Source organism: Eleginops maclovinus, chromosome 4 (assembly GCF_036324505.1).
Source record: "Eleginops maclovinus isolate JMC-PN-2008 ecotype Puerto Natales chromosome 4, JC_Emac_rtc_rv5, whole genome shotgun sequence".
Taxonomy (NCBI): Eukaryota; Metazoa; Chordata; class Actinopteri; order Perciformes; family Eleginopidae; genus Eleginops; species Eleginops maclovinus.
Window position 1 is genome coordinate 6138070 of NC_086352.1, and position 27389 is coordinate 6165458.

Consider the following 27389-nt stretch of genomic DNA (forward strand, 5'->3'; position numbering starts at 1 on the left):
TACAGTGTGCAGCGAGCTCTCTTGTTGATACAGCCACATTCTTTTAGCCCGCACTTCCCGGTAATTTAGGGATTTTTTTGGGGAGGTTGGAAAATTCAAGTTGTTCCCTCCCTACATCACTAGGAAAACCTGTGCCTCCGCCCACCTCCACCCTCACATCCCTCCAGCTCCTCGACTCATGCGGACCTAAATCAGAGCTCAGCGGACGTCCAGCTCCAGGTCTGGTATGTGCTGTTTTCCACCGCGTCTGACAGGGTAATTTATCCAACATGCCGCATGCCAAAACACTCCTTAGGTTGTGCTTTCCCTCACAGCAGAGACTCGGGGTATGTTTCAGCTTTTGGTGTCTGGTGCTTTATGCTTCTGCTCTAAACAACCACAATCATAACTCACTGTTTGTTTGGGAAATGGTGCATGAAGGCATTACAGACAGAGTATATGCTCTGCGTAATTCTGTGAATGGGAAGTAAATCTAAAAGTTAAAACAGAGCAGCTTAGTGTTACTCCTTATTCCTCTGTGGAGTTCACTGCCTCCATTTCAATGAAAGATATGTAAATAAACTAAATACACCTCTGCTGATACCATAATATACATGTTCTATATTGAAGCACAATCTGCACACTTTGACTTTTCCTTCTTATGTTTACAATAACTTCAGTTCAGTTTTATTTAACTTTTATTGGAGATTTTTAACTTAATTTTATATAAATACATTTTTATTAAACCATTAATTCTACTTTATATATATATTTTATTAGAAGTGTAACTTTAACGTATGTTTATAGATATCTTTAATAATCTTTATATAGATTTTTATTTGCTTCAAATCTTATGTTTATTTAAATATTTGTATTGGACATTTTACCTCATGTTTATATTAATATATTTTATTTAATATATTCATTATATATTTTATTTGATATTTGATAGACGTTTTTTTCACTTCAGTTTAGAACATTTTCATCTATTATTTTTTTCATTCTCAATTGGAGCCACTGACACTTAACCCAATTTCCCTCAGGATGAATAAATGATTCTGATATCTAGTAAAACTTAATGCAGTAAAAGGCAAGCAGTAAATTACGCTTTACTCAACAGTGCAATTTAAAGTCAATTTAAGGACCCGGATTGACTGAGGTCATACGTACTGTATGTAATATGTACCTGCAGGGAGGAGAATAAGTTCAAATCACAGGATATGTCCACTCTGAAATGCTGTTAGTCAAATATAATTTCCACTAAAGTTCAAATAAAGCCTCCAGTTGAGTGTTTGATGCTTCTCGTGATTCCTCTAAAGGTCTATATATCTTGTAAAGCTGTTCCAGTAGAAAACAAGCAGTAAATAACCCTTGTGCAAAGCAGCTGTCATAAAGGAAGTGTATGTGTAAGGTCCCGGTTTGAGTTCTTGGCTTTGTTTTTGGATTTATTGGCTGTCAACACCCGGCGTGGGCTGCACTGGATCTAAACCACAGCTGGCTCCATGTACACAGGAGCATGCAGTCAGTAACCCAATCTGAGTATTACAATATAGAAGTATTCCTGGTATTACCTACCTCCATATCAAATACAACTTAAAAACTATCTCAATAAGACGTGTTTACCCAAGTATTTTTGAGAGGAAATGCAGGTGCTTTTTCTGACTGGGCTCCTTGCATGTTCCTCATCATCTGATAATAAAAGGGTCTGCACACAGTTTTTGTTCCCAATTAAGAATACCCTGTTCCTTGAAGGCTGCTGCAGAGGGCAGTGTGTTAAAATCAAACCATGGAAGAAGTGATCACAGGACCTTTTTGTTTTCATTTCTTTCTCCAGGAAAATATGTGATTTTGGTTTCCCAGGATAAACATTTCCACTCACACGATTATCCCGCTCTCCAGCAGGAAAGAAAGGGTTAGTATGGCTTATATTTCTCAAGACGTGGCCCAGAGGGAACATTAGGAACATTAAAAAGTGTGTGTGTGTGTGTGTGTGTGTGTGTGTGTGTGTGTGTGTGTGTGTGTGTGTGTGTGTGTGTGTGTGTGTGTGTGTGTGTGTGTGTGTGAGAGAGGAAAACAGGGATTTTAGCCTCTGCAGACCATTTACATGCACTAAAACCTATAAAACACAATACAGGAGAATAAGGTCTCCTTTTTAAAACATGTAACGGAGTGTTTCTACTGTTTAACTACTTTAACTTTAATCCACCTCTGGTAATTATTAAGTGAGCTTTACCTAAACTCAGGCTACAAAGAGCACACCCCCTGGAGATGTTGATGTCACTAAATCATTAACAGGAACGTGAGTCGTGGACTTTAAACTGCCCCTCGCTGGCATCATCCGAAAATCACGCTTTCTCAAGTGTGATGAAGACGTCTGGTGGAGAGAGGGGGACTTGAGTCAGGGTCCGAAGTCAAGAGGGAAGTTAGAAGCTCAACGTTGCTTAAATAAATGCCCCTATGAAACAGATGTATCGCTAAATATTTCCACACACACAAGGAATTCTGCGTGGAAAAGGTGCATACATAAACACAATAAGTGGAAGACAGTTGCAGAAACAAAATAGTTCAAGAAAATATTAAAACATTTAAAAATAAAGAGAAATATTTGACAAAATTAAAAATATACAATGAGAAAAAATGATAAAGAAAGAATTCAACTTAGACACAGTAAGAGGAACTATTTAAAAATAGAGCTTAAATAATTTATTTTAAAACTATAATAATTTTAAAGTAAAGACAAATATTTAACAAAATAAAAATATACAAAGGACTAAGTACAGTCAAAAATATGACTGAAGAAACGAATATACTCACACTAAATACTCACACTAAATACTCACACAAAAAGGATTTAATTTAGTTAGAAAATGAGCAGAAAACTATTCTAACACAAAAGAATTAAGATAACTATTTAACAAAAATAAATATGTACAAAATATTTACAACTGTTAAAATATGACTAGAAAATCTGAAGAAATTTAAAAAGAAAATCAAAACATTGTAAATAAGATTCACAATATTGATCGAAAGTTGGGAAAAAATTCAACCTGTGCAGAAAATGTGTAAAATACAAGTTTTGAGAAGCAGCATTTTTATGACACACCTAATTATGAACAGCTGACAGATTTACGAGCACTTCTGGGAGTTCCTGAAGCACTCCCACGTTTGTCTCTCACTCCCACCTGTGCAGGACAGGGATTACATGATGTTTCTGTAAGAGGAAACAGCTGTCAGATAGGAAGGGAAATAGGAACCGTCAGGATATAGTCCTTTAAATATTAAGACAACAAATTATGAATTGTGTCGGTGTGTTCTTCTGTCCTGTATGTTTTGTGGCATGGTGATGAACTGGTAGCGCAGATTGCATATAAATGAAACATTATAATCAATACATCTTCCAATTACATAAAAAAACACCAAAGAAACTTTATTTTTACCGATTAAAATGCTTTTGTTTTTATGGCATAGTCGTGTTTAAAAGTAATTCCAAGTGTTTGGCATCAAGGGAGTTAAATGTACGGTGGCCGACACGTGACAACGCACTTCAACGGCCCAATCCAACTAGGAAACTGGCTTCAGACAGTGGCGTTTTCTCCTGGAGGCCAAGGGAAGCCAGGCTCCCCCTGTTTTTTTTGGACTGTAGTTATCGTTTCAATAAATAAAAAACACACTTTGATTATTTTCGGTAATTCTTCAGTGCTGTCCGTCGCTGCCATCTCTCCCCCATTCTCATTGAGTATTTTACAAAGGGTGAAACAGCGCCCCCTCGATGTTATGGTGAAACAGCGTATTGCACTTCCTGTAAACTAATGTCACGGTCGAGAGGAGGCCAGCCGAAATTGGCATCCCTTGGTGAAAAAAATGGAGGGATTGACCAATCAGATGAGGCTGCCGTCGTGCCCCTGCCTACCTGTGATAAGTCAGGGCCATGCCAAGGGAAGCCACCCGCCCTTTGGCTTCACACCAATCAAAACAATAAATAAATAAATCAGATGGGGTAAAGGTGCACAGATAGTTAGAACACATACAAGGGGAGGAACATCTTCAACCAACCTGACAACATATGCAGCATTTAGAAAACATTCACCAATTAAATAGATACAATCAGAAGCGGAACAACAAAGGGTTGATGAATTAAATGGCCTTTCGGTTGTGACTGGGGAGGGAATTGTAGATGTGTGTTTGTATATGTGCATAGGTTTCGAGGTTGCAGCTCGTTTCTCTGAATCTAAATGATTTGGATTGTTGTGACTCGTTTGCACCTGTCGGCCACCGTACCGTCTTCATCAGATTTCTGCAGCTATATGGGAATCTGATGGGTTTAATTACTCACTTAGTTATGAAGCCACATTTTATATCGTCTCTTTATTATATATTTCTTATTGATGTTCAGATCATAAATGCCCTTTATGGTCGTATCGTTTCAGGAAGGACTTTATAAAAAGCCTCAGGGAACATTGAAGTGCGTCAGGATGAATCTCAGCTGGTTATCAATAGGATGATTAACCAGAGTGAGTTTTATGAGGTCACACTGGGATCTCTGCTCTGATCCAGTTGTGTTCAGCTGAACCTGAGAGGCAGTCAGCAGGTCTGCTTCCTCGTTGTAAAATCATTTAGATAATATCGTGGCTGTTATTTTCCACTTGCACGGTTATCAAAAGTAAAGGATGAACCCAGAATGGAAAAGCAGGTAATTGACCTGACGCGGAAGTAAACAAATATAAACAAAAATACAGAATAAATATTTATTAAATACATTAGAAAAAGGCTAAAAAATATATAATAAATGTAATAAAGAATAGGATTTGTTTTAAATATTATTATCATTATTTTTAATTAGCGAAAAAACAATACACATAAATAAATCAGAAGATTAATGCTTTGTGTTTCTCGATTTTCAAGAAGGTGAAGCACAAATTCAATCCCAGGTAGTATAAGGGATTTTGATATAAAATCTAAACATCTTCCCTGAAAAGTGAAGTCGTACGGTTCAATGCAACGTAAGATAAAAAAGGAGAAAGAATTAATTAAATGTAATTCTGAATAAAAACAATCAGGGAAGCTGATTTGATAAACCAAATTCATCATGTCTTTCAAAAGCTTTGATTTATTTATTGTCAGTAATAAATAAAACATTAAAGGTAAATAAAAGGACGTTTATTTTGCAAAGACGTGAATAACACACCAGGAGTTATTTTTTCATATGTACATATCATTTACAATATTAATATACAAAAAAGGTGAGCGTAGGAACACTTGGTGAAATGAAATCCAAGCGTGCTATAAACTGATTTAATTAGAGTAATAGCTCTTAGTTTAAAATAAAGCAGCTCCCTTGACGAGTCAATTAAAGGTGATATTATTACGTAGCACTTGTCTTTTTATATCCAAAAATGTTTTTAAACGCACAATACTTTTGATTATCACCTGTTATTACTTCAAAACTCTACCTCTACGTGATTGAATAAGCTCACAGGTTACATGGCACCACTAACACGAACGCTCATGGTGCACGCTTCCTGTCCGAGTTGCAGACTAAACGACATTCCCCCTGTTTTCTTTTCTCCTCAGGAGTTATGAAAATGTCTTTCGTGCCACATTAATAGCTGAACCATTAACTGAGGACACCTGCTGTGCTGCACGAACACCGACTGAGAGACTCCAGTGCCGTCCGAAAAACAAACATGGGGAAAGTGATCTACGTCAGTAAAAATGTGGGCCTGGGGCTGCTGGTGCTGGCGGCCATTGCTCTGGCTACGATCATCGCGTTATCCGTCGCCTACGATAACGAAAAGGCCAAGAAGCGAGGAGGCAACACTGAGGATGGAGCAACGGGTAGCACCAGTATACCCATCACTACGCCCTCCACCCCAAAAGAGCCCTGGGACCACTACAGACTCCCAGCATCCCTTGTTCCCATCTCCTATGGAGTCAACCTGTGGCCCCGGCTGAAGCCCGACGCTAACGGCCTCTACATCTTCACCGGAGACTCTTCGGTGGTGTTCAGATGTGTGAAGGAAACGGACCTCATCATCATCCACTCCAACAAGCTGAACCTCACCAGCTTCGACGGGCATCACGCTAAGCTGAGGGCCCTGGGGGAAGCCTCTGCACCGTCCATACTGAGGTCGTGGCTCGTAGTGAAGACGGAGTTCTTGGTTCTGCAGTTAAGTCGCAGACTGAGTGTTGGAGCGACGTATGTGCTGTTCACTCAGTTTCAGGGGGAGCTGGCAGACGACCTGGAGGGCTTCTACAGGAGTGAATACACGGATGATGGTGTGAAGAAGTGAGTAAAGATTCAGCTTAGTGCTGCAGGATCATTGGGCTTACAGGAGTAAGGGTTGAACGGGACCTGTCAGTTTCCCATGCCAGCAGTCGGATTACTCTCATGACCAAAGGGCGGGACATCTCTAAGCTGTTGACCAATCACAACAGAGCTGGCTAACCAATCAGAGCAAACTGGAATGCTACATACTAATATACATATAACATCAGCAGGAGAGGACTCTTTAAAGTAGAGACACTACATACTGATATACACCTGAACATCAGCAGGAGAGGACTCTTTAAAGTAGAGACACTACATACTGATATACACCTGAACATCAGCAGGAGAGGACTCTTTAAAGTAGAGACACTACATACTGATATACACCTGAACATCAGCAGGAGAGGACTCTTTAAAGTAGAGACACTACATACTGATATACACCTGAACATCAGCAGGAGAGGACTCTTTAAAGTAGAGACTCTACATACTGATATACACCTGAACATCAGCAGGAGAGGACTCTTTAAAGTAGAGACACTACATACTGATATACACCTGAACATCAGCAGGAGAGGACTCTTTAAAGTAGAGACTGTTGACTCAGTGACTATCAGGACTTAGCCTTATCCTCTTTGAGCTGTTCTAAAACATGTGGAAGACATCACTACAACTTCCATAGTTTTTTATGAAACGTACCTCTAGCAGTCACGCAGTGTTCCTCTTGGTGGGAATACTTCTCCTCTATTTCGTGTTAATGTTTAATTTGAACATTTTTGCAGAGTTGTCGCTACCTCACAGATGCAGGCTACGTTTGCCAGGAAAACCTTCCCTTGCTTCGACGAGCCGGCCATGAAAGCCTCCTTCAACGTCACCATCACTCATGAGAGAGGCTTCGTGGCTCTGTCCAACGGCGTCGAGACCGGTTCGTTTCCAAGTCCAAAAGCAGAGAGTAAAATCAGAGCAGAACCGGAAAGCATGGTGTTTTAATTAGCACTTGGCAGTACCTTGCTTGTGGTTCAACTAAATACATATCTCAGAGTTATTTTAGTACTTAAATACCACAACATTTGCACAGACACAATTTGATCAATTACGTAATTGATCATTTGATAATTGTTTCGGTCGTCTGACCTTTTTCTTTCTTTGGTACTAAAACTAAAGCACATTTCTCCCAGAGCAGATATGCTGTAGTTGAACTTGTATAGTAGCTCCTCAAACCCTGTTAAAAGTAAACTTTTTGGAAGGTTTTGACCACTTTTGGTGGTTAAATGGACAATATTTGACATGCTATAAATAATAACAAGAAGTAACTGAAAACAGTACTTTTTTATTTATGGAAATAAAAAAACATATATTTCAAAGAGAGCAAACTTCAGAAACCTTACCTGTTTGCCCTGTTTGAGACGATAACTAAATGAGGAACTACACGATGTCTCTCTCTGAACAGGCTCTACAGACGCCATCATCAACGGCGTTCCCGTCAGAGTGACGACGTTCGAGCCCACGGAGAGGATGTCCACGTACCTGCTGGCCTTTATCGTCTGTGACTTTGTGGACGTCGATTCAAACCTGAACAACAGACTGTTGGTGAGATTTAGAAAAGTGTGGTCAGAGACTGTACCAGTTTGCTTTTACGGAGCTTTACTGGAGTATTTCCATTTTATGACACTTGATATTTTGACTCTATATTTTGGAAGGATTTCAATTGGTAGAAACGAGCTGCAGCTTCAGAAACCATGCAAATACAAAATCACAAAACACACGAAGCATTTAGAAAACATTCAGCAGCGTGAGACGCACACAACTGGAGACCAGGGGACAGAGACGCACACAGCTGGAGACCAGGGGACAGAGATGCACACAGCTGGAGACCAGGGGACAGAGACGCACACAGCTGGAGACCAGGGGACAGAGACGCACACAGCTGGAGACCAGGGGACAGAGATGCACACAGCTGGAGACCAGGGGACAGAGATGCACACAGCTGGAGACCAGGGAACAGAGACGCACACAGCTGGAGACCAGGGGACAGAGCTGGAGACCAGGGGACAGAGAGGCACACAGCTGGAGACCAGGGGACAGAGACGCACACAGCTGGAGACCGGGGGACAGAGAGGCACACAGCTGGAGACCAGGGGACAGAGCTGGAGACCAGGGGACAGAGCTGGAGACCAGGGGACAGAGATGCACACAGCTGGAGACCAGGGGACAGAGATGCACACAGCTGGAGACCAGGGAACAGAGACGCACACAGCTGGAGACCAGGGGACCAAGATGCACACAGCTGGAGACCAGGGGACAGAGACGCACACAGCTGGAGACCAGGGGACAGAGACGCACACAGCTGGAGACCAGGGGACCGAGATGCACACAGCTGGAGACCAGGGGACAGAGACGCACACAGCTGCAGACCAGGGGACAGAGACGCACACAGCTGGAGACCAGGGGACAGAGACGCACACAGCTGGAGACCAGGGGACAGAGCTGGAGACCAGGGGACGGAGACGCACACAGCTGGAGACCAGGGGACAGAGATGCACACAGCTGGAGACCAGGGGACAGAGATGCACACAGCTGGAGACCAGGGAACAGAGACGCACACAGCTGGAGACCAGGGGACAGAGCTGGAGACCAGGGGACAGAGAGGCACACAGCTGGAGACCAGGGGACAGAGACGCACACAGCTGGAGACCGGGGGACAGAGAGGCACACAGCTGGAGACCAGGGGACAGAGCTGGAGACCAGGGGACAGAGCTGGAGACCAGGGGACAGAGATGCACACAGCTGGAGACCAGGGGACAGAGATGCACACAGCTGGAGACCAGGGAACAGAGACGCACACAGCTGGAGACCAGGGGACCAAGATGCACACAGCTGGAGACCAGGGGACAGAGACGCACACAGCTGGAGACCAGGGGACAGAGACGCACACAGCTGGAGACCAGGGGACCGAGATGCACACAGCTGGAGACCAGGGGACAGAGACGCACACAGCTGCAGACCAGGGGACAGAGACGCACACAGCTGGAGACCAGGGGACAGAGACGCACACAGCTGGAGACCAGGGGACAGAGCTGGAGACCAGGGGACGGAGACGCACACAGCTGGAGACCAGGGGACAGAGATGCACACAGCTGGATACCAGGGGACAGAGACGCACACAGCTGGAGACCAGGGGACAGAGACGCACACAGCTGGAGACCAGCTGGAGACCAGGGGACAGAAACTCACACAGCTGGAGACCAGGGGACAGAGACGCACACAGCTGGAGACCGGGGGACAGAGACGCACACAGCTGGAGACCAGGGGACAGAGATGCACACAGCTGGAGACCAGGGGACAGAGACGCACACAGCTGGAGACCAGGGGACAGAGCTGGAGACCAGGGGGTGGAGACGCACACAGCTGGAGACCAGGGGACAGAGATGCACACAGCTGGAGACCAGGGGACAGAGACGCACACAACTGGATACCAGGGGACAGAGACGCACACAACTGGAGACCAGGGGACAGAGACGCACACAGCTGGGACCGGAGCGCTGGGTGACGTTCAGGATCATAAAGCTGGTCTCTGTCTCAGAACTGGAAGTGTTTGTCAGGATATCTGAAATGACTCGGTTAGCTACGTTAGCGAGCTAGCTTACAGCAGATCTGCAGTGATGCAAAGACACATTTAAATTGATTAAACATAAAATGATCGACCTGCAAACTGAAGCCACGTTGTCAGGGGTCAGATTATATTCCTGTTAATCCCAGAATGTAAAGTTTTTAACGAGAGAAAGCTGTTTTGTAGTTGTTAATGTGGACCTAAATCTGTTAAATTAATTTGCAGATCCGAATCTGGGCTCGCAGGAAAGCGATTCATGACCACCAGGGGGATTACGCTCTGAACGTCACAGGGCCGATCCTTCAGTTCTACGAGCAATACTACAACACATCGTATCCACTCTCCAAGTCAGGTACGTCAACGTGTCGAGAGAGTACAATCTATTTGTGTTTCTCAGACAAACAACAACATTAAGAGGAAATACAAATGGTGAATCAAAAAGACTAAGGGTCTATAAACACGCTGAAGATTCTTATAGGCTTAGCGTGGTGGTGGCAAAGTCCATAGGGACTTCTTCTTCTTCTTCTTTTAACAATGATACTCATAATGAATATAAAAAGGGCCAAAAAACCCCAAAGAGAAACAATAATAACTGCAAAAACACACTTAGCAACAACATAGACATGTAATACAACTACAAACACACTTATAACAACTCTAAAATAGGGGGAACCACAAAAAGACACAGAATGACAACAAAAAACACAATTAACAACTACAAAATACTGCAAAAACACACAATGAGACTCACAAAAACATCCACAAAGATACACAAAATGACTGCAAATGATTACCATGAGGTAGGGTCTATTGGTAATCAATTGTTATCAACAAAATAGAACTGAACAGAGACACTAGACTGCTACAAAAAACTACAAGAGACACACAAAATGACCTACAAAGGGATGCAGAATAAGGGCCAACAAGCAAAGCTAGAAATTAAACCCAACGATTGAACTCAAATCATAAAAAGCTATCAGATAATCATTTAAAAAGTCCTGAAACCACTACACAGCAACACGGAGCTGTGCGTAAGGATGCTTAAGATTACATTTCCTTCTGGTCTTTATTTTTTGTAAACGTTCTGGTAATACTCCGCTTGCTGTCTGCAACTCCACTATGTCTTTACGCTTCAACAGTCCTGACTCTTACTGCTCTTTTCTGTAATATTGACAATGGCTTTATGGTGCTCATGGATGGTCCATTCTGATGTCCTTTCCCGTGTCCTCCCCAGATCAGATCGCTCTGCCTGACTTTAACGCCGGGGCGATGGAGAACTGGGGTCTGGTCACATACCGAGAGACCGCCCTGCTGTACGACCGCGTCATGTCCTCCACTGGAAACAAAGAGAGGATCACCACCGTCATCTCCCATGAACTCGCACATATGGTGAGCAAATCACACCCCCAGCCAATGAGCCTAATAATCAGAGCATTCATGTGGTGTAGAATAACTCCCAGCTCCAGGCTTGTGTAAACACACCATCAGCCAACAGCTTCCTCTGCAGAGCGGGATGACAGATCCTCACCTGGGGACACATTAGCCCTGCGTACCGGGCAATGTGTTTAAAGCCTGTCACCAGAAGGGATGTGGAGCGTCTGAGGCTGGGGGTTTTCTCAGGATGGTTCATGTAAAAGTCAAAAACACACATTCTTCCTCCAAGTCAATTTATTGAACATGTTAACAAATGTTTTTTTACAAAGTAGAAAAATAAAGTTCATGTTCAAAAGGGGAAAGGAGAAGCATGAAAGCTTTTCTAGTCCTCCCTCCCTTTGCAAACCTGCAAATCGAAAGTCATACAGAGTTAATTTCATAGTCGTCAGCGGTCGTGATATTTGCCTCGTTAAAGATAAAGGAAATTCTTCTCTTTAGAAATCAAATCAAATAATAATAAAAACATATATATACCTTTAAAATATATAATATATTTAATTATATATATATATATTTAATTAATTAAAAAATAATAATAATAAAAATAATATATAAAAATGAAAATAATAATAATTTTAAAATTATATTAAATAATAATAAATCAATACTTATACTAATAATACTAATAATACAAATAATAATAATAATCACATCATTTTTACAGGTAAACCAAAAAAAATAATTAAAACTTTTAAGACAAAAAATAATGTGGAAATCCTCGGCCCTGCTCATAACCACACCTGCAACGGGACAACCCACCAGGTCAGGAAGGGATGCATTTAGAAACCAGATCAGGATGGTTGTTCTCAATCGTTGGCTGATAACTTCGCAAATGAAGCTTTTATTTTGAGTGACTGGTTCAAGCTTTTAGAAAACATTTTCATCGATTGCTCCTTTATAATGGATAAAAGGCAGATATTTACACAGCAGATATCTCTCACACTGAGAAACTGACACCCACCTTTGATTGAAAGTGATTTAAAAGAAACTCACAGAGAGGAGTAGATCTTTATTTTGCAGGTTGGAGCATTTCACAAAGTTTGGATGTTTTGAAGCTAATATTCCTGCAGGATTCTTGCTGTGTTTGAATCTTCTCGGTTCACTTACTGTCAGTCTCTTGGATTACATTACATTTCAATCAGCTGATGCTTTAACCCAAAATGCACAAAAGATTCAGACTCCAGACAGCATTGGAAAGTGCATATATATTCCTATACCATTTAGTGACAAGGCCTCAAATAACAATTTGAATAACAAAATGTATAAAAGCTTGCGCTAAAGGTAGCTGTCGCTTTTAAGACCCTTCTTCTTTAGTGTTGTTTTAATGTTGGTTAGAATCTTAAATCACTACCAGACAGTTTCATGGGTCTTCACGTCTTCTTTTCAGTGGTTTGGAAACCTGGTGACTCTGCAGTGGTGGAACGACCTGTGGTTGAACGAGGGCTTTGCGTCGTACGTGGAATACCTTGGAGCGGACTATGCCGAGCCCACCTGGAACATCGTAAGAGCTTCAGAGAGCCTCTTCTTTTAAATTCAACGACGTCCCACAGACATTTATAGATCAATTAGTAAAATAGCTTTAAAGTTGGTTGAATACACCTCTTGTAAGTTGCATCAGATCAAAGTGTCAGCTAAATGGGGGAGATGAAATGTGGTAGCTGTCCTGATGAATGTGCGGGTATTTATATGTTGATTCTTGCTTTGATATGTCTTTACATTTGCACCTGTGATAGAGACTATGTTGACTGTTATCTGCGTACCTGCCGATGTAGCTAAATCTACCGTAAAGACTGAATGATAGCCTCCATCTGTCTGGGATGTTCTGTCCCTGGCTGCAGAAAGATCACATCGTGCTGTATGACGTCCACAAAGTCTTCGCTGTGGACGCTCTCGCCTCCTCTCACCCGCTGTCCCGTCGAGAGGACGAGGTCAACACTCCGGCTCAGATCAGCGAGATGTTCAACACCATCTCCTACAGCAAGGTCCGCTCCTCTCACTGCGCGCATACACAGAATCTGCTGCTACAGGAAAGTTAAACCAGCCTCTTTTTCACGGTTTGTTGGCGTCTTTCTCTCAGGGAGCGGCGGTGCTCAGGATGCTGTCGGAGTTCCTCACTGAGCCGGTGTTTGCCAGAGGCCTCAGTGTGAGTATAAGGACTTACCGCTTATGAACTACTTCCCCTGTTACTGTTACTGTGTTTGTGTTTGTGTGTGTGAGGTTGGGTGTGTAACCTTGACAGAGTTTGTGGGTATGATAAATCAAACCACATCCTTACTGTAACTCTGACGGAAGTGTGTGTGTGTGTGTGTGTGTGTGTGTGTGTGTGTGTGTGTGTGTGTGTGTGTGTGTGTGTGTGTGTGTGTGTGTGTGTGTGGGTGTGTGTGTGTGTGTGTGTGTGTGTGCTGTGGTTAGACTCTGACTAATGGCGCTATGATTTCAAAACATGTAGTCGAATAAAAGTGGTTCTCAACCTGGGGGTCGGGACCCGAAAGCCAGATCATTTCTGAGGGACGCCAGATGGTTGTTGAACAAAAAAAGGGAACATTTCTTTAGCATTAAATTGCCGGTGCTGTACCAATAAAAAGAGTTGACACCAATGAGCATTCAGCTACCTGCAAGCATCGAGTGTAGTGCTGCACATTTAATACCATTTAGCAAAATTACAATATACAGTGGTATGCAAAAGTTTGGGCACCCCTTAGGAAAACCACTGCATCAGTTTGTCACTTGCTGAGCTTTTGAAGCAGCAACTTCATTTTAACATATGTTATACCTTATGGTAACAGAAACATCTCAGTAGTGAAATAACTTTTATTGGTCAAACAGAAACATGTTTATGTGCATTCAAACAAAAATAGGCATGTGCATAAATTTGGGCACCCCTAAGAAATAATTCCATTAATATTTAGTATTGCCTCCTTTTGCTGCAATAACGGCCTGTAGACGCCTCCTGTAGCCACAGACAAGTCCCTTAAGCCTGGCAGGTGGTATTTTGGCCCATTCTTCCACACAAAACGTCTCCAGTTCAGTCAGGTTTCTTGGCCTCCGTGCATGGACAGCCTTCTTCAAATAAATCCATACATTTTCAATGATGTTAAGGTCTGGGGACTGGGATGGCCATTCCAGAACATTGTACCTGTGCTTCTGCATGAATTCCTTGGTGGATTTTGATCGGTGCTTAGGATCATTGTCCTGCTGAAAAATCCAACCCCGGCGTAGCTTCAACTTTGTGACTGACTCTAGAACATTCTTGTCAAGAATCTCCTGGTACTGTAAGGAATTCATGTGGCCCTCAACTTTAACAAGTTTTCCAGTACCTGTGCTAGCCACACAGCCCCATAACATGATAGATCCTCCACCAAATTTTACAGTGGGCAACAAGTTCTTTTCATTGAATGCAGTGTGTTTTTTTCGCCATGCATACCTGTTCATGTTATGACCAAATAACTCAATCTTGGTCTCATCTGACCACAGTATTTTGTTCCAAAATGCTTCTGGCTTGTCCAGATGTGCTTTTGCATACCTCATGCGACTCTTCTTGTGATTAACACTCAGGAAAGGCTTTTTGCACATCACCCTTCCAATGAGCTCTTCCTGGTGCAAAGTACGCTGGATTGTGGAACGGTGAACAACTACACCATCAGCAGCCAGATGTTGTTGTAGTTCTCTGGAGGTGGTCTGTGGCTTCTCTGTGACCATTTTCACCATCCTTCGCCTGTGCCTTTCCCCTATTTTTGTCGGCCTACCACATCTTTCCTTCACACGGACTGTTCCTGTGGCCTTCCATTTCACAACTACGTTTCTGACTGTGGAGACAGACAGTTTAAACCTGTCAGATAATTTTTTGTACCCTTCTCCTAATTTATAATGTTGGATTATCTTAGCTTTCAGGTCAGTGGAGAGTTGTTTTGAGGTCCCCATCTTGCCACTCCCTAAGAAAGAACCTAGGCCAGGCACAGCCAGCTATTACCTATGTTAAATAGCCTTTTTCATGATTGGTTCCACCTGTCTTTGTAATTGAAGGTCTAATGAGCTAATCAAAGCAATTTTGTGCAGCAACCTGTCAGCTATAAATCCGTACAGGTGTTGAAATGAATGCTATTTATAAGGGTGCCCAAACTTTTGCACATCCCATTTTTTGCATTTTATTTTATTATAATAAAACTATGTAATGCTACCCTAAGAATTTTGGTCTGGAAAACACTAAAACGTCTACATCTTTGTAGGAAAACAAATGTTGTTGCTGTGATCTTCTATTATAAAGGAAAAGCAAATTGTCATGAAATCTCAGAGGGGTGCCCAAACTTTTGCATACCACTGTATGTGCTGGTGTAATATCCAAATTGTATGAAGCCTGTTTTTTGTCAAATGCAAAATGTGTTACTTTTTCCCTCAAAGATCTGACTTTTAAAAATGGCTGATTATTTTTTCAAATTTCTGCCTTTTTTTTCTTCTAAATTGCGACTTTTAAATTGTTCCCCTTTTAACTCCTTCTGTGGCCCTAATCATCGTCTATAAAATTCACACTTTTTGTCTCCCGATTTCTTTTCCTTTTCATTGTCTTTTCGAACTTTCGACTTTCTTGAATATGCAATTCTTTTTTCAAAATGATCTGCCTTTTTTTCCCAAATCTATCTCCAAATTAACCCTTTTTCCTAAAAGATCTGAATTTTTTATTTATTTCCGCAATTATTTTCTAAATGTCGACTTTTGAAATGTCCCACTATTTCCTCATTACTCTAACTCCTTCATGTGGCTCTAACCATCTTCTCACTTCGTGTCTCCCAATATTTTCCCAACTTCAGATTTTTTAAAGATTTTTGGTGCTGCTGAGACCAAGCCTAGAAACTACTGTACTAGAAATAGTTGTTTGGTGCAGAGAATTCTATATCTTTCAATGATAATGGCAGTAATGATGCACAAGTGGTCATTCCCATTTAAAATACCACCATATCCCAATTGCAATATCTGTCAAAAATCATCGCAATAAGTAATTTTCTCCAAATCTTGCAGCCCTAAATGTGTGCAGACAGTGTGTGAACGATCAATGTGTTGGCATGGGAAGAGAGGGGGGTTGCAATCACTAAAATACTCAATAAAGACTGGGAACCACTGGTCTAATTTGGTTTTAGCATCTTAACTACAACATGCTTGATGCTTGACCTGCTCATCATTTCTCTTCTCAGTCTTACCTGAACACGTTTGCATTCAGCAACACGGTGTACACAGACCTGTGGGACCATCTGCAGCAGGTCAGTATGTTTGCAAAAGTCACACATGTGCAATGGTGCAAAGGACATTTCCTCAAGTCCTTTTATATATTCTTGGAGATAGAGGTATCAAACAAAAGCTCATCTTGCAGCAGATCAGAGGACGGTTGTATCTGCTTGCTTTGATAGATATAAGGCTCATTGTTGACAGTACTACGGTTCTTAGGAGACATTATTCGTGTCTTCCAGAATGTTTTGTGTCTGAGTTATTGATCCATCAAGTTCAAAACCGTCCTTATCTTTAAGGAAAGCCCTCATCCCAATTTCCTGTGACCGTCTGTTTATTGTCAGGCGGTCGAAAACACACCAAGTGTCCACATCCCTCACACCGTCCACGACATCATGAACCGCTGGACTCTCCAGATGGGCTTCCCAGTGGTCACCATTGACACACGGACAGGAAGTGTTACCCAGCAGCACTTCCTGGTGGATCCTGACTCTGTAGTTGAGAGACCCTCTGAGTTCAGGTAGGAGTCCCTTCATGCTAGGTCAAAGTATACCATCATTTAAGAGATCGGTTCAGGTAGTATCCGTCGCTTGGATCTGAAGCACAAACCCAAACGGTGCTCATACATAAAATAGTTTGTATACAAAATGAAATTCCATAAAATTTGGGTTTTTTTCCTGAGAATGTCGAACAACACGCATTCAGTCTTTTCAAAATAAAGGTCCACATATAGGTCTACAAAACAAAACGAGTCAACGTCTCTGGAAGTGGTATTACTTTAAAGCTACTGGGAAATATGTATACATTTTAGTTTTACATTCAACTATCTTCTTGGTGAAGGGAAGAGTTTAGGACCCCCAAACTCTTCCCTATATGCTGACTTCAATCTCATCATATGAATTATATACCAATAGATTTTGTTGGAAGTGAGTGAATGACTTTTTGAAAGCTATTGCTCAAAGCAGAGAGTGAGAACAACATGCTGTCCCCCAAATTAAACGCCAGCATGGGTATGCTAACATGCGGATATGACACATCATTTGTACCTTGGGTAGAATAGTAAAGAAGAGTTCAAGGGACATATTCTTAGCATTGCATTAACATACCCAGCAAATCCATCCAATGGTTAGGACATTTTACTCAAATCCCCAAAACTGTGAGCCTTGTTTTTGTGCTAGATGAAAAGATTCATCCTCTGGGGAACATGTATATCTGTACAAGATTTGGCTGCACTTTGGCACATCCTGAAAGCCGTTAAAGGGCTGTTGGAAACGTATTGCACGAATGCACCCAATAAATAAGACATTTTACTCCAATCCACAACAAATGTGCCCCTTGTTTTTGTGCTCAATAAAAAAACCAGGGGATAATTAATGTTGGTAAGACTCATCCTCTGGAGACTGTAAATATCTCTACCAAGTGTTGAGGCATTCATGCTCTTTTACGGCAAACTATCAGCCGATCTTTGCCATACCGAAAGCCGTATAGCATGGCCAGAAACTCACTGTCTTTATCTGTGTTTGTGTCCAGTTACACATGGTTTGTCCCCATTAAATGGATGAAGACAGGCGTAGAGCAGCAACAGTACTGGCTCCTTCAAAAGACAGGTATGGTCGTAGTAAAACCAGCTGTGCTTCTATTATATATCTGAATACTAAAGAAGAGCTTACTGACACTTAACCTTCCACTGGTCACTGGAATAACTGCGTATTTGAGTAGTTGTCTTTAATATTCCCCACCAGACACCCATGACATGATGAGGGTTTCAGGAGAGGACTGGGTGCTGGCCAACACAAATGTATCCGGGTACTTCAGGGTGAACTATGATCTGGACAACTGGGATCGTCTCCTCTCGCTGCTCAACACAAACCATCAGGTGAGTCACGCGCCTGTTGACAAAGGTTCTGAATTCAATGCATTCAGAGGTAATACAGTAAGTTTTACATCGATTCCTCTGCTGATACTTTATTCTTATCAGTTAAATAGTACAAAAAAAAGACTTGTTTTGTCCGTTAAATTTGAAATACAACAGAAAAACCATCAAACATTCTGATATGTGAGACTGAAAACAGCCTTTTCCTCCACTTTGTCAACATTTCACTTGGACAATTGATCAATTATCAATATAGTTGGTGATTATTTTCCGGTCAATTAAACTCAATGTTTGGTCAACTTAAGTTCCAGAGAGATGTATTCTAACAGTTTCTGACTCGTACACTCAATATTTGTGTCATTAGTACGCTATAATGGAGGCTGGGATTTGGAACAATGGCCAATTACATAGCACTAAGTAATCCTAAATCATACATAAACCAAACAAATCACATTTATTTTTGACCAAGGATAATGGACCTACAGTACAGAGTTGGTCAGTGGGCAACATGTGGACTAAATGAAAATGCTTTATGAAACACATTTGGATCTGATTGAATTTAACTAGTTCCTGTTTCACAAATGGAGGTTTTGTTGGTTATTTTTAATCAAAAATGTGCTAGTTTTGGCATTGGATTTTCTTTTGGTCTCAAATTATGGTCGTGTTAAATGTCTTTTTTAAAATTTTCCAGGCTTTATCAATCATCAACAGAGCACAGATCATCGATGATGCGTTCAACCTAGCAAGGTAAAGATGGGTAAGTATTTAAAATATTAAATCCTTTACACATTGTGTGTCTGCAAATATTGTTTCCTTTGTGTAGAGCCAAAATAATCAATACAACATTGGCCCTGAGAACGACCAAATACCTGTCTAATGAAAGAGACTACATCCCCTGGGAGTCTGCCCTGAAAAACCTCAACTACTACATCCTCATGTTCGACCGCACGGAAGTCTACGGATCTTTACAGGTAAAACTGATTAATACTAAAAGAGTGGTGCAGGAATGAGTCCTAAAACCCAGAAATTAAATAAGGTCTGTGGTTAACACAAGCTGAAGAGATTATCATGCTCGTTAAAATAAATTACGTCAGTAAATACTCCACTGGTGTCAAATGAGACGACTAAATGCCCTCACAACCAACGTTAGCCGCCTTTAGCTTAGCGGTGGTGAGGTGAAGTCATGTGACCGTGCTGTAGTTCCTTTATAGCCCAACATTAGCCTCCTTTAGCTTAGCGGTGGTGACGTGAAGTCATGTGACCGTGCTGTAGTTCCTTTATAGCCCAACATTAGCCGCCTTTAGCTTAGCGGTGGTGACGTGAAGTCATGTGACCGTGCTGTAGTTCCTTTATAGCCCAACATTAGCCTCCTTTAGCTTAGCGGTGGTGACGTGAAGTCATGTGACCGTGCTGTAGTTCCTTTATAGCCCAACATTAGCCGCCTTTAGCTTAGCGGTGGTGACGTGAAGTCATGTGACCGTGCTGTAGTTCCTTTATAGCCCAACATTAGCCTCCTTTAGCTTAGCGGTGGTGAGGTGAAGTCATGTGACCGTGCTGTAGTTCCTTTATAGCCCAACATTAGCCTCCTTTAGCTTAGCGGTGGTGACGTGAAGTCATGTGACCGTGCTGTAGTTCCTTTATAGCCCAACATTAGCCGCCTTTAGCTTAGCGGTGGTGACGTGAAGTCATGTGACCGTGCTGTAGTTCCTTTATAGCCCAACATTAGCCGCCTTTAGCTTAGCGGTGGTGACGTGAAGTCATGTGACCGTGCTGTAGTTCCTTTATAGCCCAACATTAGCCTCCTTTAGCTTAGCGGTGGTGACGTGAAGTCATGTGACCGTGCTGTAGTTCCTTTATAGCCCAACATTAGCCGCCTTTAGCTTAGCGGTGGTGACGTGAAGTCAAGTGACCTTTGCTTTTTGTCAATGGAGCCCTTGTGATGCTAATGTTTGACTCGGCCTCCTGAAATACATTATCGCTGCACCACTCTTTACTGCATCCTCTGATACTAGCAGGAGAAATGTAAAAAGTCAAAGTGTAAATCCAATGGATATAAAACAGTTGCTGATATATCTCCATTTTAGTCGTACTTCAAGCAACAAATCCAACCCCTTTTTGAGTACTTCAAGACGATAACAGCTAACTGGACCAAAGTACCTACAGGACACACTGACCAGTAAGAATTCGTGCACCAGAAGATGTATTTTTAAGAAGCAGGTGACTTACCGTTGGTGAAGCAATTTAATTCAATGCAATATATATATATATATATTCAATGCACAACTCTCACTCACATTGGGTTTAGTCATGCTATATTGCATTTCTTTGACCATTTCCCTTCTCAGGTATAATGAGATCAATGCTATTGGAATGGCATGCAGTTTGGGGGTGAAGGGCTGCAGGGAGCTAATCCAAAGCTGGTTTGGAGAGTGGATGGAAAATCCACATCTGAACCCGTGAGTACAAACCACTTACATCCATTTAGGATTTCATATAGTTGAACAGATTTGGCTATTTGTGCAGTTTGTGTTAATTCGTCGCAGCTTGCTAGTAAAACAACCCTACAGTCGTTAGCGGTATCTAGCTAACGATGTAGTCATTGTGTTCAAGGCTCATTCTTATTTCATAATCTTTTGACCAGGATCCATCCCAACTTGAAAAGCACAGTTTACTGCCATGCCATAGCTCTTGGAGGTGTGGAGGAGTGGGACTTTGCCTGGAAAATGTTCAAGAACGCCACCCTGGCATCTGAAGCCTCCAGGCTACGTGCGGCCATGGCCTGCGCCAAAGCACCGTGGCTACTAAACAGGTACGTTGGAGAATCCGCATGTTCAATGTAAAATCACCGACAGCTTAAAAACGTATAATGGTAAACTCCTCAATTTGCTTAAATTTGTGGGAGAAGACATTTTATAATCATTCAAACTGTATTTGAGACTTCCATTGCTAGTTGTTCGTTTGCATTTGTTAGGGAATATTTTGCTTAGTTATTTAACCTTTGACCTAATTCATAATGTTCTCCTTCCTCTGTCTGCATTCCCAAGGCATAGGTCTTTCGGCCTTGGGGTTGCTGTAATCTCCCTTAAGGAGGGGCAGCTTGGGCGCCTTGTTGATGCCGGTCTATGACCGAGCACAAGCGGACATGAGATAGTTTATTGTTCAGGGACGTCTAGAAGCCCCTCTCATCAGGAGCGTAGGTTCCCTGACGTACATTTTTTTCCATGGACGACAGCTCTAGTTAGATTTATGGTCCATATTTGTGTAGTCTCGCTGAAGAATGTTGATTATACCCTCTGAACTGGTTAAAACCTCGTACTGCAGTACAGATCTTCAGGATTGGTCGGGCAACCGCTCTGTCACCTCGTGGCTGCAGCAGATGTCTTGTCAATTCTCCGGCCGTTAACTTCAGAATAACCCTTCAGTGTTTGGCATCAAAGTTCCAGCTCTCCCCGTGTCTCTCTGAGTTTCGTCTCCATTGCTCCAGAAGTTTCCATCACAGGTGTTACCAATCAGGCGACATATGCCTTGGGAACATCATCCCAATATGTGCAAGCATTGGCTAAAGTGAGCCACCATGCTGTCTGAACACACATTAGTATTGACGATGGACTCCTTCAGGATAACAGCTAGCACAAACACTAAATCCTGTGTCACCCTTTCATCATGCTCCTGATGTTGTTCCTCTGAAATAAATGTGATCCAGGTATCTGGAGTACACCTTAGACCCAACGAAAATCCGCAAGCAGGACGCCACCTCCACCATCCAGGGCATCGCAGGAAACGTAGTGGGCATGCCGCTGGCCTGGAACTTCGTCAGAGCGAGATGGAGCTACCTTTTCCACACGTAAGAGATCACTCCTCACTTGTCAATTGCATTTTTTGTAATGAATTCCTCTTCTTTTCTTTTCTATTTAAGTATACTGTATGTCGCACTGTTCGAGGAGTCTGGGACAACGACGCTGTAGCAGCACGTCATAATATAATATAATATAAGCCTATATATATCAAAGTCATACCTGACACACAAAATGACCATTCGTGTGTACATTTTTTCCCTTTGTTGTAGGGTCTTGTTTAACACGTCCCCATTTACTTCCATTCATTAAGACTTTCTTTTAATTTGTATACACTTCTCGGTAACATTGAGAAGGCTGGGGAGCAGAGTAGATACTGTAGAAGTTTATTTAAATACAAATCCTTTATTGTCGATTGACCCAGAATTCACGGAGCAGGGTCGGGCAAAACAAAACTCTCTCCGAGAATAAACGTCCCACATCAAGAATAAACAACAACTGAAAGAAAAACCAGAACTAAAATCCAGACAAGACTAATCACAAGAACAAGAGACAGCTGGGGAGGGAAGGGAATCACTGGGGCACCAGGTGAACACCATCAGGTAATCAAACAGGAGGGAAACACAGAGACAGGAAGTGACAACAGACATTTTGAGGGATCGTAACAGAATTAAAGGTGTGAGTAATCAGTATAATAATGAACATTTTGTGCGTGAATTATCTTTTAAAAGAGCTGATTTTGTTCTTGTTTTTGAGACAGAACTGTTTCCTGACTTTTCCTTATAGAGAGACGTTTATCTGGCGTTGCAGACTGAGGTCAACCGCAGGATGTGAATGATTTCCTTCCGCTGATTATATCACAATACAACTTCAAAGCTAACTGCCTCTTTCATTTTCTTTATTAGGTATGGAAGAGGATCATTCTCCTTCTCTAATCTCATCAGCGGCGTCACCAGGAGGTTCTCCACGGAGTTCGAGTTACAGGAGGTTTGCAGCCCATGCAGCTACAACTAAATAAGAAGAAAGACACTCCTCATAGGACATGATAGAAATGTTAATGGTCTCTGGGGATTACACCTCGACCTTTATATCTAAAGGGGGGAATGCAGCCGTGAGTATAAACCAGGATTAGAGATTTACAAAAAAATGAATGAAGAGGCGGCAGAATCTGGATTTGATGAAGTGGGATGAAGACAGGTGTAATGAGGTCTTTGGGTTAGCTCTCCTGGGTGCTGGGCATGATGACTGGAGGTGGATGGGTGGGGGCGGGCTGCAGAATGAACCCCTGAAATCACAGCTGACTGCAGGTGTGGAGTGAATGAATGTAGAGCCAGTCTTCCTGCTTGAACTTGTCCTGATGTTGTTTGTTCTGTCTTGCTGTTTGTACCACATGTTAGCCCCCCCCCCTCCCACCATCCTAAATTAGGGTTTCAGTTCAGAAAGTCCGTTTTTCTTAATGTCTTTGGATGTTTGTTTTTTTCTCTTCCTCCAGCTGATGAAATTCAAAGAAGACAACCTCCATGTTGGCTTCGGCTCGGCCACCCTGGCCTTGGAGCAGGCGATAGAGAAGACCACGGCCAACATCAAGTGGCTGACGGAGAATAAAGCTCCTGTGATGAAGTGGTTTACCGAGGAATCCACACGACAATGACACACGACGGATGACAACCACTGTACTCATCTGTTTTTAACAGTTGCGCAAAAAGGAAGAACCATTACATCACTGGTCATCCCCTTCAGTGCAAAGGGAGAAAATATATCATTCTATATCAGAGCTGTAAATAAAAAAACTCTTGTGATTGTCAGAGAAAAGCCCTCGTAATACCTTTTTCTACACTGAAAAAACTGGAATATTGGCTTTAATTAAATATATTGTGTCGTGTTAATGTTTTAGGTTAGTTTAAAGCAATACTATTAAGTTTAAATAGCTTCCACTTCATTTAATCGCTTTAATCTAACCCAATTTAACAGTCAACGTGTCAGTTTTTTCAGTGCAGGTGCATTTTTATTCTCAGAACAGCATCAAGTTATCCCTCTGTCTTTACACTTCAGATTAAACTGTGGAGACTCGCTGTGATGTAACAATGCATTTATAGCATAAACACGAGGCATTCGGACCTGATTTTCATCATGTGACTGTGATTAAGACCAGAACAATAATACAAAGTTAACTCTAATGTTTTTTAAATTGTCTGCTTTTATTGTTTTGGCGGTACATTCCATAACCTTCCTTTAATGCGTTAAAATCTGCTTATTCCACTTATTTATGACAGCTATAAGCACTCATGAATATGTAAAACAATAGCCATAATATATTATAATTAATTACTTGAGAGAACCTGTTTAATAATTACCCATATCTGTCCTCTATCGGATCATAGTTTATTTTAATAAAGCATCTAAATGTGATAATTAGGTGCATTAAGCGGTCATTTGGTGCTTTAAGCAAAGTGGAAAAAACATTTAATCCCCGCAAGACCAACAGAAATCTTACAAATGATATTTAACTTTGATTCAAGGACTTAATGCATGCTTAGAATCAATTACAATCACATTCTGATGCATTGTGTATATCAAACATGAGAATTAAACTCAACGTCAGTAGATTTCTTACCTTGTGAAAACATATGAATGGGAGACTATCAATTATTTGGGTTTACAATACTGACCTGAGTGCTTTTAACTAGAATGAAACAGTGCTTTCAGGAGGTTATAACACATAGTAATATGGACCAACATTTCCTGCAGATTCAGATGTTATTCCTAACACTGGATGTCTTCATGTGGAAAATCCGTTTTCCCTTCAGTTTTGGGATGAATGTGTTTTTTTATTTTGCCTTTTCTTGTTTCTTTTTTTAATCTTGATGAGAAGATCATAAATCATTGCACTACATGATGCTCTGAATGTCTGCCGGGTGAAGAATCGAAGGAGAAATAAATCCAGAAAGACTTTCTGTGTCTACTTCTCTCTATCGGGAAATGGAAAACGAATATCTTGTTTTTTGAGACGGGAACAGAAGCTGATGACTGCTGCTCTGTTTTAACATTTCAGATAAGATAGGATGATCCTCGATTCCTCGCAGAGAAATTCACCTGTCGAGAAAAACAGCACAGACATGCAGAGGTGGGAAAAGTACTCACATCCTGAACTTGAGTAAAAGTAGAAGTACTCAGATCTTGTACTTGAGTAAAGTAGAAGTACTCACATCCTGAACTTGAGTAAAAGTAGAAGTACTCACATCCTGAACTTGAGTAAAAGTAGAAATACTCAGATCTTGTACTTGAGTAAAGTAGAAGTACTCACATCCTGAACTTGAGTAAAAGTAGAAATACTCAGATCTTGTACTTGAGTAAAAGTAGAAGTACTCAGGTCTTGTACTTGAGTAAAAGTAGAAGTACTCAGATCTTGTTCTTGAGTAAAAGTAAAAGTACTCAGATCTTGTACTTGAGTAAAAGTAGAAGTACTCAGGTCTTGTTCTTGAGTAAAAGTAGAAGTACTCACATCCTGAACTTGAGTAAAAGTAGAAATACTCAGATCTTGTACTTGAGTAAAGTAGAAGTACTCAGATCTTGTTCTTGAGTAAAAGTAGAAGTACTCAGATCTTGTTCTTGAGTAAAAGTAGAAGTACTCACATCCTGAACTTGAGTAAAAGTAGAAGTACTCAGGTTTTGTACTTGAGTAAAAGTAGAAGTACTCAGATCTTGTTCTTGAGTAAAAGTAGAAGTACTCACATCCTGAACTTGAGTAAAAGTAGAAGTACTCAGGTCTTGTACTTGAGTAAAGTAGAAGTACTCAGATCTTGTACTTGAGTAAAAGTAGAAGTACTCAGGTCTTGTACTTGAGTAAAGTAGAAGTACTCAGATCTTGTACTTGAGTAAAGTAGAAGTACTCAGATCTTGTACTTGAGTAAAGTAGAAGTACTCAGATATTGTACTTGAGTAAAGTAGAAGTACTCAGGTCTTGTACTTGAGTAAAGTAGAAGTACTCAGGTCTTGTACTTGAGTAAAGTAGAAGTACTCAGGTCTTGTACTTGAGTAAAGTAGAAGTACCAGAGTGTAGGAATACTCTGTCACAGTAAAAGTATTCTAAATGTTCCTCCAGTGAAAGTAGAAAGTACTCTCCTCTAAATGTACTTAAAGTAGTGACAGTAAAAGTAGTCATTGTCTGATTGGTCCATTTCAGAATAATCTCTCTGATATGTTTTATAATGATTGATCATTAAAGTGTTCTCAGAGCTGGTAAAGGTGCAGCTAGTTTGAATGGCTTTGTATACTGCAGGGTAGCTGCTGGATTTACTGCAGGTGAACTACAGTCTGATTTAAGGGCTGATTATATTTACCATCAGTAATCCTAATCTGCCTAGCAACTAAAGGTATTAAATACATATAGTGGGGTAGAAGTACTAAATTGTACCTCAAAATTGTACTTAACTAAAGTACTTGAGTAAATGTACTTTACGTTACTCAACACCTGTGGATATGTTAATCTATATTCATTTAAGTGTAGGTATTGAAATTGGGAAGTAATGTGTGGAAGTAATTATATTTCTTTGTGTGTAGGACTAAACTTCTTTGGGAATCAGTCCTAACATGCTGTCATTTCTTTATCCTCTCTGTTTATGTCTCTGACAGTTCAAGGAGACAACAGGAGCTGATTAGCTGTTTTACACACTTGTTATTTCCTGTATGACGTTAAAAATAAGCGTCAAGGGTCTCTCGGTGCAAAGGTGAACAGGGAGTTCTGCACGTCCCATGGAAACAGTTGTGTGATGTTTATGTGTTTTTTCCCATGAGTTTTACCTAATTACATCACCTGGCTATCTAGGCTGGGCTTCATATGAAACACAAAGTCTCCAAAGATACTGATCTTTATGAGCAGACGTTAAACACTTCACTGTGTTGCGAAGTGTTTGTACTTTACTTGAGTATTTCCATGTTTTTGCTACTTTGTACTCCATTACAATTCAGAGGTAAATGGTGTACTTCTACTCCACTACATCAAACAATGAGTACTTTTACTGTCGCTACTTTAAGTACATTTAGAGGAGAGTACTTTCTACTTTCACTGGAGGAACATTTAGAATACTTTCACTGTGACAGAGTATTCCTACACTCTGGTACTTCTACTTTACTCAAGTACAAGACCTGAGTACTTCTACTTTACTCAAGTACAAGACCTGAGTACTTCTACTTTTACTCAAGTACAAGATCTGA

The 27389-nt window shown here is 41.3% G+C and overlaps 1 protein-coding gene across 4 annotated transcripts; it reads left to right on the forward strand.

Annotated features, from left to right (window-relative positions):
- Positions 1–54: 54 nt before the first annotated feature.
- LOC134863604 (aminopeptidase N-like) lies at positions 55–25127 on the forward strand. 4 transcript variants are annotated; one of them, XM_063882207.1, is made up of 22 exons: positions 55–224; positions 1814–1891; positions 5551–6265; positions 7030–7172; positions 7698–7837; positions 10083–10209; positions 11092–11246; positions 12679–12792; positions 13130–13273; positions 13369–13434; positions 16478–16543; positions 16853–17028; positions 18039–18115; positions 18251–18384; positions 19073–19128; positions 19205–19352; positions 20466–20557; positions 20727–20837; positions 21023–21190; positions 22085–22225; positions 23081–23162; positions 23668–25127. In XM_063882207.1, the coding sequence occupies exons 3-22, from the start codon at positions 5664–5666 to the stop codon at positions 23824–23826; spliced, it is 2901 nt and encodes a 966-aa protein (XP_063738277.1). In that variant the 5' UTR covers positions 55–224; positions 1814–1891; positions 5551–5663; the 3' UTR covers positions 23827–25127. The 4 variants fall into 4 exon arrangements, with proteins under 4 accessions (XP_063738277.1, XP_063738275.1, XP_063738276.1 ...); XM_063882205.1 differs by lacking the exon at positions 1814–1891 and having other exon boundaries at positions 55–255; XM_063882206.1 differs by lacking the exon at positions 1814–1891.
- The last annotated feature ends 2262 nt before the right edge of the window (positions 25128–27389 follow it).